Source organism: Monomorium pharaonis, chromosome 4 (genome assembly GCF_013373865.1).
Source record: "Monomorium pharaonis isolate MP-MQ-018 chromosome 4, ASM1337386v2, whole genome shotgun sequence".
Classification (NCBI taxonomy): domain Eukaryota; kingdom Metazoa; phylum Arthropoda; class Insecta; order Hymenoptera; family Formicidae; genus Monomorium; species Monomorium pharaonis.
This window is the reverse complement of record NC_050470.1, coordinates 16,013,493-16,025,905: the sequence shown is the minus strand read 5'-3', so window position 1 is coordinate 16,025,905 and position 12,413 is coordinate 16,013,493. Positions and strand designations below refer to the sequence as shown.

General features: G+C 35.2%; 3 protein-coding genes across 9 annotated transcripts in view; 1 reads left to right on the top strand and 2 right to left on the bottom strand.

Moving 5' to 3' along the window:
* LOC105836048 (protein sprint) overlaps nucleotides 1-12,413 on the bottom strand; it is a 330,029-nt gene that overhangs the window by 239,548 nt on the left and 78,068 nt on the right. For all 7 annotated transcript variants that reach the window (XM_036285717.1, XM_036285715.1, XM_028193034.2 and 4 more), the window contains one exon: nucleotides 2,753-2,876. In XM_036285717.1, the coding sequence (XP_036141610.1) occupies nucleotides 2,753-2,876 (124 nt within the window). The remainder of the gene's footprint in view (nucleotides 1-2,752; nucleotides 2,877-12,413) is intronic.
* Nucleotides 4,164-6,862, top strand: LOC105839029. Its single transcript, XM_036285719.1, has 4 exons — nucleotides 4,164-4,368; nucleotides 4,864-4,975; nucleotides 5,105-5,235; nucleotides 5,853-6,862. Exons 1-4 carry the CDS (start codon nucleotides 4,266-4,268, stop codon nucleotides 6,401-6,403), a joined length of 897 nt encoding a protein of 298 aa, XP_036141612.1. The 5' UTR covers nucleotides 4,164-4,265; the 3' UTR covers nucleotides 6,404-6,862.
* On the bottom strand, nucleotides 6,852-9,532 carry LOC105839024 (putative nuclease HARBI1). Its single transcript, XM_036285718.1, has 4 exons — nucleotides 8,987-9,532; nucleotides 8,100-8,242; nucleotides 7,862-8,027; nucleotides 6,852-7,590 (listed from the first exon to the last, which is right to left on the bottom strand). Exons 1-4 carry the CDS (start codon nucleotides 9,308-9,310, stop codon nucleotides 6,946-6,948), a joined length of 1,278 nt encoding a protein of 425 aa, XP_036141611.1. The 5' UTR covers nucleotides 9,311-9,532; the 3' UTR covers nucleotides 6,852-6,945.

Here is a 12,413-nt window from a genome sequence, read left to right as displayed (position 1 = left end):
ATTATATTTTAAATTAAGTAAGCGTTATATTTCTTTTGCGCCTTCCTCCGCTTCGCGTCATCTTTCTTTGTTTTCGGGTAATACTTGTAACCTTGTTTATAATCATGCGCTATTAGTCAGCTATTTATTTTTATTTGTATTAACCGCTCTTGCGCGCTTACTTTCTGCGTTTATTATCTGCCGATTATTTTGTACATATTTTCTGAGTTTACATATTCACGTCATTGTCCCTCTCTCTCTCTCTCTCTTTGATCTGCTTTTTGATCCTGCTGACCACTGTCCTTACTCCTCTGATTTCTTCTTACTCTCATTACCCGCTTTTAAGACTAGTCTCCACTCCTTTCTTCTTGAACGAGACAGTGTCGCTTGGGCTTATCGGGTGGAAGTCGAAGGCCTCACTGCACCAACGAGCATTCCCTTGCTTACTTAGCTACTTTGTTACTTACTGTGCTTGATTTGCACGCTTATTTTATCTTATTTTATTTTTATTTTATTTCATTTTTTTTTATTTTTACTTTTGCATTATCCTTATGTTGCTTTGTAGTTATTTTCACTTGCAGTGATCTTCCGTTTTATATCACTTTGCTACGCTTTGTGATCTTACTGATTTTCTGTATTCTTTTCAATTGTACTACATACTATTATAAATATGTTATTTACCATGTTATACTTGGGAGCCACATAGGGTTATACTCTACGGCTAAATATACTGTTATCGATCAATCAATCTTTCACCCTCTCTCTTTTCTCTCTTTCTTTCCATTTCTTTTTTCTTCTTTTCGCTTGCTAATTTTTACGCGGAGATCATTACACTCTGCATTTACGATGAGTCAACCTAAATGCTCCAAATGTAAGCGTTTTCTCTCGCGCTCGGGCAAGTGCACCCACTGCGTGCGTTCGGGGGCTGTACTCCCTGCCGTTGCATCCGTCTCTGGGGCTGCTACTAGTGGCCTCTCATTCCCGTTTTTTGGCTCATCCGGCCTCAGCGTCTCCGAGGACTCCTGCGCCTAGCGGGCCCGCGACATGTCCCCCGAGGACGGGATCGGGCGCGGCCCCTCCGACGTCCACCCTCGCTTCCCTCTCTGTCCGGCTCGCTGATTTCGATTCACGCCTTGGCCTCCTGGAGCGATTGGGGAGTTGGATGCTCTCAGCTCAAGACTGTCTAATATTGAAGCGGCACTACATCGTGTTTCTGAGGTTGAGACTCGCATCGAGGGGCTTTCTGCTGACTTTGGATCTTTGGAGGTGCGTCTTGTTGCGCTTAGGGAGCGCTGTGACAGTCTGGAGGTGTCTTGTGAGTCGCGGGTTTCTGCTGTTATGTCGGCCGACCTTTCGACTCAGTTTGAGCGGATGTTGAGCGAGAAGCGTAACATGAAGCTAATAATTTTTGGAGTTCCACAGCTTCCATTGGAGGAGTGTTCGGCCACTGTCTTAGCTATGGCTTCCGCTCTCCACGTATCGCTTTCTCCCTCGGAGATTATCAACGCTCGCAGGATTCCTTATCGCGAGAACTCGTCACGTCCCATTGTTATGAGTCTGTCAACTGCTGCTCGACGCAACTTTTGACGTCGTGGTTCGACGTCGTCGAGGCTTCTCGACCATCGACGTTGTTGGATCGTGGCCGCTCTCCAGAATTGTCTTCTACGAGCGTGCTACCGCGGCTGAGCGTCGGCTTCTCTCGGGGGCGCGTCGGCTTGCTGGGTTGCATGAGATGAGGTATGTCTGGATGAGGCGAGGCATCACTTACTTTCGGATGGCTGAGGGTTATCCAGCGCATCGCTTCACTTCGGAGGAGTCCTTCCTATCCGCAATTAGAGTGTCTTCGACTGCTGGCTCGCCTCATCTGCTGGCGCCCTCCTCCGACTGCTCCTGCGCCTTCGACTGCTGCGTGACGGTCGCGCTGTCCGTCGTCTGCTGCCTCGCCTCTGCGGTTGTCCGGCCGATTGTTACGCGCCTCACATATTAATGCGCGCTCGCTAGTGCCTCACTTCTCGCGATCAAAGACCTGATCTTGTTAAACAAGCTCGATGTGCTAGCCATTGGAGAAACTTGGCTACGAGACCATATCGAATCAGATCTAATTAGCCTATCGGACTATGCACTGGTCCGTTCCGATCAAGCCTTCGGCACTCGCGGGGGTGGAGTAGCATTGTACATAATAGACTCTATCGTTTTCGTTAATCGAACTTCCTGCGTCCCCTCCTGGCACGTGTGTAGACATTATAGCTGTCTCTCTGCGTCTAGGCCTAAGGCGTTTGGCCGTCGTCTGCGTGTCGGCTCCTTGCTCGTCGCGGTCTGACCTTGATTTTATTGAAGCATGCATCGATGCAATATAATTCTTACGCTAAGATCTTGTAGTGGCTCATTAACCTCCCTTTCATTAACATGTGATATTTTATCATTAGTGCCTTACACATTATACTTAATTTTTAATTCTAGTTCATTCACGGAGATTCGGAATCATGGTTATTCCATCGATAAACCGTGTCGAGGTCAAATAAATACGTATTGTTAATAAATTACTCATACTTTTTTATTAAAAGGAAAATAAAATTAAGGATATTCTCAAAGAATAAAAGAATTTTTTTTAATATTTCCCGTATTACTCATTTCCCTAAAAAAATTCTATAAAATCTTCTAAAAATCAACACGACAAAATAAATCTTTTTAAAGGTAAAAAGATAATATTACAAGTTGGACATATCCTACGGTACTTTTTTCATTTGTATCTTTTCTGCTTTTAACAACTCACCTGTACATGATGTAGCTGCGTAAGTTGATGATGTTGCAGCGGATCCGCCAGCACAGTATTCGGCAAGCTGACTACTTGAACAGTCCCCTGCTGATGTAAGTACGGTTCCAAGAAAATATCATTCCTACAACATGAAAGAAAGAAAGAGAATTACAATTTATCCTCTACTCGTGTCTCCCGCATAAATTAGATTGCTTTATGAAAAGAGTTTATAATGCAGAAATGGTTATATTACAAAAAAGCTGTAGCGTAAAATAACACAGTTTTCTCATGCGAGCGTGAAATTCTCAAAAACGCGTCAAGCTGCGCGTTACATTGCATGGCACTGCGCAAACATGGCGCTCATCTCGTGGCATTAGCCTCTCTTATCGCGCAACCTGCTACAAGGCCGCGACCACGACGATCAAGTCAACGTGCGACTTCGACTGAATAATATTATATGAACCGAATACCTCAAATAAGCTGATCGACATAGATGCATAAAATACATAGCGTAAATTTTCACGCATAAAATTCTTGTAAATATTGTAAATATTCGAAGCCTAAAATAAAGTGTTAATTTCTTTTTTTAATCAAGTCCGTGTCTGCTGTTTCAAAATGAGTTGTGCGTCCGTAGATTCAAATTTTGGGTCACCGAACTAAATTGCTATAACTCAAGACTTAACCAAGTACAATCATTGTTCAAGGGAGAACGGAAGATCATTTAAAATTAAAAACTAATAAGATTTAATAAAAATAATTAACATGAATGTTTATTGTAATTACTAGACAAAGCGTTATTACAATTGACATAAGTTAAAAAATGTAGATAGCATTTGTTTACAATATGTAGGCGTTTTATAATTTATATATACTTTTAATTGTAATTTTTTAATAACTTTTAACATAATATAAACGAGAAAATAAATAATAAAATTAATAAAATATTGCATTGCTTGAAATTGTCGAATACAATTCGGAAATGACCGAGTTCTTTCAAATGCTCTATGACGTCACACTGCAATACTCGAATTATTTTTATGTTATAAAACATTTATTTATCTTAAAAATGAGCAAAAACACATAAAACGTATTTTGTACCTTTATGTAAAAGTACAAAGCATCACATAAGTTGTTCTTTTATGTGATTAAAGGTGAAAATGTGAGAAAAAAGTGGTTTAAGAGTGTCTATCGTATTAATGTATCAGGAAAATAGAGTTAGTTTTGTTGTCAAGATTATTTCAATGTATTATTATTATAAAAACATTTTTTATGCTTTAATTATAATACTTATAAAAATGTCAAACACATATATTCTTGTAAAAATCTGATATAATCTGAAACATACATTAATAGCGTTTTTCACTGGCAAGAACTAAGTGCGCACTAGAAACTCGTCGAGTTCAGGCGACACTGTCGGAGTGCACTGAAAGTGCGAGTTTTTTGCATTCCCAACTAAACACGTCTGTTATTCTCAGTGCCATCTCAGTGCAGTTTTGTGGTGTATTTGGGCGTATTGTGCTACTGTATAACCATGGAAAGTTTGACCGATTTGACTATTTCTTTTAAAGTCAACAATGATATAATAAATATTACTCTTCAGCCGCTTGAAATAGATTTGTTTAATAAATTAAAGAGTAAGTACATACATACATCTTGGATTTTGAGGTTATTCCAGTGCACATATTCGAAAGAACATTCGAAAAGAATATTGATGAAAATTTTATTTCAGGAAAACAAGCATAGTAAAGAACGTCTTAAGCCATTCTACAATTGCATAAACGTGATTGTAAAGTGATAGTCCATTTCCTACAATATACTTTAAAACCGTAACAGCAGACTTACAACTGCATCTTAACAACCACTTTACAATTATGTTTATGCAATTGTAAAATGGACTTTAAAGTTTTGTTGCATAGTTTGAAGATACATAACAAGAATTTTATTTATTCCATTTTGTATATGGCATTAATTGTACTAGTGTATACAAAAGATCTTTGAGCGTCTCGAACGGAATGACTTATAGTTCTTATCTTTTTTTACAATTAATACTTGCATTCTAGCTTGTCAAACATTTCTTTTTGTGTTTCAAAATGTATATAAAAAAATTAATAGATTTCTATCACTTTTAGATGATGATGCCTATAGCATACAATATGTAAAGCTGCTCATTCGAAATGGATTATTTGTTTTAAGTGGCAATGATCAGGAAATCAAGGAAATATATCGAATGAATGGAGAAGAGTAAGTAGAAAGTAGAATATATATACTGTTGAAACCATGTAATTGGGAAAAAGGAATGAAGCGATAAAAATGTTCTCTAAGAGCTAAATTAGTAAGATTATGTAATTATACTTGCATATTGTATTGCAGAGAAGAATTGATATATCATGTTAATGTCCACAATTTGACATGGACTAATGCTGAGCAGCTGGCAGAGTGCAATAAAGAAAATGATGTAACAAATTACTCTAAATCACAGGACTGCAGTGAAAAGAGTACCGGTAAATATAATTGAATGCAGAATTTTTAGTACTTCTATCACAAAATATTGTCAATACTGTAACAGCATATGAAACAAAATATCTTAATAAGCAGACAATATTTTTAACTGTTTTTTTAATGCTTTTTAAATAAAATTTTGTTTAAAAAAACATTTAAAAAAGATTGTCTGCTTATTGGGATGTGTTGAATTTAAAATTTAATTTTAAAGTTTTTATCAAAATTTTGATGAAAGATAGAAAATACATTAAAAATGCAGTACATTTGTAGGGTTGTTACATTATTGTAAAATATGCTGTATGTTTATAAGATATATACAATGATTACAACGAAATTCCCTTGAGTATTCCAATTTAATTTTAAAATACCACGAAGTTCTTTTAACCGGTTAGCCAATTAAAAATTTTTAAATTTTGCGATATTAATTTATTATTTAAATATTGCCCAAAAGACTGTAAAACAAAAAAAGAAACACACACACATTCTCTCTCTCTCTCTCTCTCTCTCTCTCAATCTCTTTCTCTTTCTCTACAAATATAAACTTGCTAAAAATCTTTTCCATATGACATTAAACATTTGAATTTATCTACTATTATACCTTGTGAATATTTCTATTCAGATCACTGGACCGATTCGGCCACTTCATTCATCCTCGACAAATATGAAACGTACTTACTGGACATTGGTCCAATGAAGAAATTTAAAACTAAAAAAGTGATGTGGACACAAATATCTGTAGATATGATGAAAATGTTAAATATCTTCAAAACTCCTCTACAAATTGAAAATCGGTACAAAACGGTGTTAAAAAGAAAGAAAAAAGCAGTAGAGAATAACAGTAGATCAGGTAGTTCCAGAGAAGAGATACCATTTGAAAAGGAATTGCACAAAATTGCACGTGCAGATGACAGCATTGAGCCTGAGGTATTGCGAAGTGCTAGAAGTGTGAAGTATCCTAAGTTAAATGTACCTGAAAATCCTGAAAAAATCTGCAACACTAATATCTCCAAGCATGCCATCGATGGCTCACCGAAAGCAAAAAAGTCAAAACGGAGCAATGAAGATATAAGAATGGAATTCTTTGAAAAAAAGGAAGCCGCAAAGGAAAAGCGACACCAAGAAAAATTAAACCTGATACGTGAGTTGTTCGCCAAACCAAATACAGAGTAATAAAATAATAAAAACTAGCCAAAGCGAAAAAAAACCAAATATAGTAATAGGTAATAAGTGTGATATTAGAACTGTTAACTATGGCTGCTTTCTTTTTAAGTTTTGGTAGTTAATAAATAACAAAGATAAAACAATCCTTGTATCGACTGTGTTCATTAAAAGAAAAGCAGCTTATATATTAATAATGAAAGTGTTAATGTAAGATGTTTTTTTATTAATAATTTTACGTTAATTATTTTACGTTAATTTTAGTTAATTTTTATTTGTAATAGACATTGCAATATCAATTATCGACTATTATAATTTTAAGTTAAATAGTAATTCTAATAATTGTCACGAATGTACTTTTTTCTTTTATAGATATAGTATTACTACCAATGTTACTAGACTGATGTAATATTACTCTTAGCAAAAGTTTTTTTATTACCTGAAATAAATAAACCTGAAGTTCACAAACAAGAATGTTTATTATTATGGTTTACATACAAACAATAAATACATATGCAAAATGTAATTTAATTATTGTTGTATCAGGCTTTATTTCATGGGAAAATTACATTTAATAAATGATCTCTTTTAATTTCTCCTAATCTCCGGAGTAGAGTTTCTTGTTCCCCTGTACCTTCATCATTAGGTTCTTGATTGTCTAACTCAATATCATTATTAAAAATAAAATCATCGTTGTTGTCAATGCATAAGTTATGCAAGACGCAACAAGAAATTATGAACTTAGATATTTTGTCAACACTATGAAGATCTAATTCAGTAAGTTGTCGAAAACGATTTTTCAAGAGTCCAAATGCATTTTCGATCAACACTCGAGTTGCACAAAATTGTTTATTAAAATTTCGCTGCTTATTAGACAGATTTCCATAATCTTTATAAGGAACCAGTAGCCATTCTCTTATGGGATATGCTGCATCTCCCAATATATGAAACTTTCCATCACAGATACGTGGTAAATCAGTATTGATGTCCGATAACTTCAGAACTCGTGAATCATGGATCTTTGCTGGAATCCCAGTGAAGACATCTATAAATCTTTTTCGAGCATCACATATACCTTGTAATGTAATTGCAGGAATATCATGCCTATTCACGTAGGTTGATTTAATTTTATGCGCTGGTGTTCGTACTTTTATTGACGTGCCATCGATGCAGCCAATTACATTAGAAATACCAGCAATCTGAAAATTATATATACTTTAATCAAGTAATTGTTATATTATTTTTTTGCATTAATACTTATCAATTAACCTCAGATTACAACAGGATTTTTTTTATAGGTACTAATTTTTAGAAGGTAAATGAAAAAAAAATTGATTATTTGGGGCCACCCTAATATATATATATATTAGGGTGGCCCCTAATATATATATATATATATAGAGAGAGAGAGAGAGAGAGAGGAAATTATATATACATATTACAATATTAATAATCTTCAGATCAACATACTTGTAAGAACTCATTTGCAGAAACTTCGTTATCTCCAAATTTTATGATCTTTGGAGCCATGTCAATTAAAAAATTAAGCACTCGGTCGTTCTGCCTGAAAGTTGTTGCATGACATACTCCAAATCTTTGTGACACATCTCTAAGGCAGACTTTATTCCCAGCAAACCTATGGAGTGTTCAATTACTATTAACACAGAAATTATGAGTAGTAGTTTAATACAAATAAATATCAACTTACCACAAAAATGATAAAATATCCAATTCTGCGGTGGTAGGTTCATTACCTCCGTGACTCCGATCAAGTGGATAAAATCCGGAATGTTCATAAATTTCTATTATTTTATAAGCTGTTGTTCTTGCAACGCGAAAATGACTTTTGAACTGTAACAATAATATAATATAATTTTTAATATAGAACATGTAAGTCTGGCCAGTTGGTGTCGTTATTATTTAAAGATCTCCTTTTTTTGAAATTATAAATATTTATTTACTATTAGCATACATTACAAGAAACGTTTCGACTCTCTGTTTGGGTCTTCTTTAGTATTCTTTCGATTTGTAAACAATATTATAATGTTCTCAATCCAAGGTCTGATTAAAATAATAGGCAAGCGAGAAGAAAATCAATAAAAATGTATGTATCTTAAAATCTTTATTGTAAAATTATTAATTAAAATATTATATATTCCTTGAAATTATTAATTATGTATCATATTAAAAATATATAATTATTAATTATGTATTATATTAAATATATATATATAATGGATTATAATGGATATTATTTGTTTACAAAGGAACACTGTTTGTTGTAATATATGCGAATAATATTTATAATTATAAAAAAAAAAAACCTTTAAATAATTATAACAACGTCCAGCCATACTTATATAGTTTATATTAGGAATTGATTTTTATTTCGGAAAAGAGCTTATGAAATAGATAAATATAAAATAATATAATATATTTGTACATATAGTGTATATATATAAATTGATAAATATAAAATATAATATATTTGTATATATATATATTGATATTTTTATACAATACGTATTATTGTTTTACGTAATGCAATAATTTGCAGAAACAATATATAATATATATGTATGTATGTGTACTTACATCCTTATCCGCAAGGTTATGCACTACTTGAACAAAATTTTCGATCTTTGGAATTTTTCGCGGATCTTCTTTTAATAATAAGTCATCTTCATCACTACTGGATGATGACGAAGAAAGCAACTGTAATAGTCCAAATGCTAATCGTGCATCTCGTGAATTTGAAACATCGTCATTATCCCGCGAAGCCATATTGCACTGAACTGACACCGTCTCTCGGAGCTCGTGCCGAATTCTCGCACTATAGTGCAAAAACTCGGCACTAGACTTCCCAGTGAAACAGCGCGCACCGTCTTCGTGCGCACCGAAACGTCCAGTGAAACACATTGTCCGCGGCTGGTGCGCACTGAGTGCGCACTAGTGCAGCCAGTGAAAAACGCTATAAGAAAGGCTGAAAAAAGGCTGCAATAAAATATTAAGTCTGCGTTTCATTTGAAGGTTGCAACGATTATGATATCATTTCATCTTTGTTGTTTAGCAAATGTAAAATAAGGACAAACGATGCTCACGAGTGTTGCGTGCTTTAAATGAAATGCAGTGTAAAACGGCTTATAACTATTGCAATGTGACGTCATGTACGTCTTGTAAGTCAATCAAAATTGTTTTTTTGTAGCACAGAAAATTTCAAATATTATTAAATCTTATTTTAATTTCTTAATACCTACTTATTAATAAAAATTAAAAATTGTGTTATAAATAAATTTAATTTAACAACGTAAAATTATTAACAAAAAAAAATTGTTTTCACGCCAATTCTTTATCAATGACAAACATATTTGAAAAAAGATTAACAAATTTATGAGAATAAGAAAATAACGGAATGCAGTTTGCATAAATTAGAAAGTTTATAAATTATACAACATTAAGATACATTTTTGGTCGTTTGTCTGACCGCTCTGTTTAAATTGTATAATTCGTATAGAGTGACCTTCTTTTGGTTACGATTGGACACGGCTTGACTGGACACGCACAATTGAACACGCACATTACACAATTGAACACCGCACGATTGGACACTGCACGATTGGACATCGAACGTTTGGATACTGTATGATTGAATTACGTTAGTAAAACGTACATACCGCACGATTGGACACCGCATTATTTGACACCGCATTATTGGACATCATACGATTGGACACCGCACGATTACCAGATATGTTAATATGAAACCGGAATTTTTGTATGGATACACGTTTATTGTATAAAAATGATAAAAAATATTGTATTTGAAGTATTTCTTATCGCTAGCTATACATTTTTCCTATCTCTCTGACAATTTGTGGATGTCACGCCAAAAAAAAACTGTTCCTTTTTTTAGGCAAACCAGTCATTGAGCCATTTTCGTACATTTTTGTAAGATGTAAAGCGCTGCTCAGCAAGTGCGTGTCCCATTGATGCAAATAAGTAATAATCGGATGGAGCCAAGTCTGGTGAGTAAGTCACATGCGAAAGTATTTCCCAACCAAACGCCTCAATCGTTTCCTTGACCGGTTTTGCTGTGTGTGATGGTGCATTATCATGAAGCAAAATCACTTCGTGTTGTGTTTTTTGATATTCTGGTCGTTTTTCACGCAAAGCTTGATCGTAAATCGATCGCAAAATCGATTATTTGTTGTCGGTAGCGTTCAGTATTAATGGTTTCGCCAGGTTTTAGCAGCTTATAATAGATCAAACCCTTCTGATCCCATCAAACAAAGAGCATTGTCTTCCGTCCATAGCAATTTGGCCTTGCAGTCGATGTCGACGGTTTGCCTGGAGTTACCCATGATCTTTTACGCTTAGGAATCTCAAAATATATCCACTTTTTATCGCCAGTCATAATTCGATGGAGAAATGACTTCCTTTTGTACGTGGCGAGCAACATTTCGCAAGTGATTTTTCGGTTTTCCTGCTGTCTTTCATTCAATACATGTGGAACCCATTTTCCCATCTTCTGGATCTTTCCAATGGCTTGCAAACGTATGGAGACGGCTTTTCGTGTCACATTTAATTGATCCGCGAGTTGTTGCGTTTGAGCATCATTTTCATCCAACAATGCTTGCAATTCACTGTCTTCAAATTTTTTGGTGGTCTTCCACGTTCTTCGTTTCTCATGTCAAAATCGCCACTTTTGAATTTTTTAAACCACTCAAAGCACTGTGATTTACCAAGAGCATGCTCATCGTAAACGTCGACAAGCATTCGATGCGATTCTGCAGCAGTTTTCTTCAAATGGTAACAGAAAATCAATGCTGTCCGCAAATCGTTTCCAGGCACAAAATTCGACATGTTTAACGCTATTAAAAACTATGCTGTTGTATGAAACCTGTATTGTTGAGTTTAAAATCTTTATCAGATGTCAAAATAAGAAAATGGCGCCAATAACGCGGTTTGACAGTAACTACATTGACAGCTGGCGCCATCTATGTGCAAATTCCGGTTTTATATTTACAGACTCTAGACGCCGCATTATTGGACACCGCACGATTGAACTCCGCATTATTGGACATCGCACACTCTTCTAGTAAAAAACATTAATACATCATATGACAGATGATCTAACCTTAAAAATATCTGACAAAAAAAGCGTTACTCTGTCAGAAAAAAAATTTGTATATACATAGACATTTGTAAATTTCAAATATCTATGTACGTATTTTTACGAGCATCTCGTTTTGCATGGAAAGTCGCAAACCCATATAGTGCAGAGAATACTTCGCGCGCGCGTGCGCACGCGCACGCGCACACACGCACGGGAGTGTCCAAGAGGGGCCTTCAACCCCCTTCCCGCACCGACCCCATCCAAGTCGCCAACCCATGTAAATTGTATTGCAAATCTGCAAACACATGTGAACTTTACTTTGTTTGCAATGTACATGGGTTAGCGACTTAAACGGAGTGGGTGCGTGAGGAAGGGGCCAAAAGCTCTCCTTTCCACTCCCCCCCCCCCCATGTGTGTGTGTTCAATCGTGCGGTGTTTAATAAGGTTGTGTCCAATAATGCGGTGTCCTATCATGCGGTATGTATGTTTTACTAGTGTAATTAAATTATACGATATCCAAACGTTCGAATCGTGCGGTGTCCAATCGTGCCGTATCTAATCGTACCATGTCCAATCGTGCAATGTGCGTGTTCAATCGTGCGGTGTCCTTTCGACACTTCCGATTGTTCCTTTGTAAGTTAATTTTGTATAAATTTTATATAAATTTTGCGAGGTTTACAAGGGATTATTGAAATATACGTATACTAAAAATTGGAAATAACGCTGACAGTCAAAACGCGAAAGAAAAATAGATGGTCAAAAGGGTACAACTTTCCTTGTCGTACAGTCCAGTCAACCCTTTCAGGACCGAATAGACACTTTTTCTATGCATTTTTCATCGCCATAATTTTTTTATGTTACAGCGGGCAAAAAATTGTATAAAGGTCATCCATTATATTTTCAGGG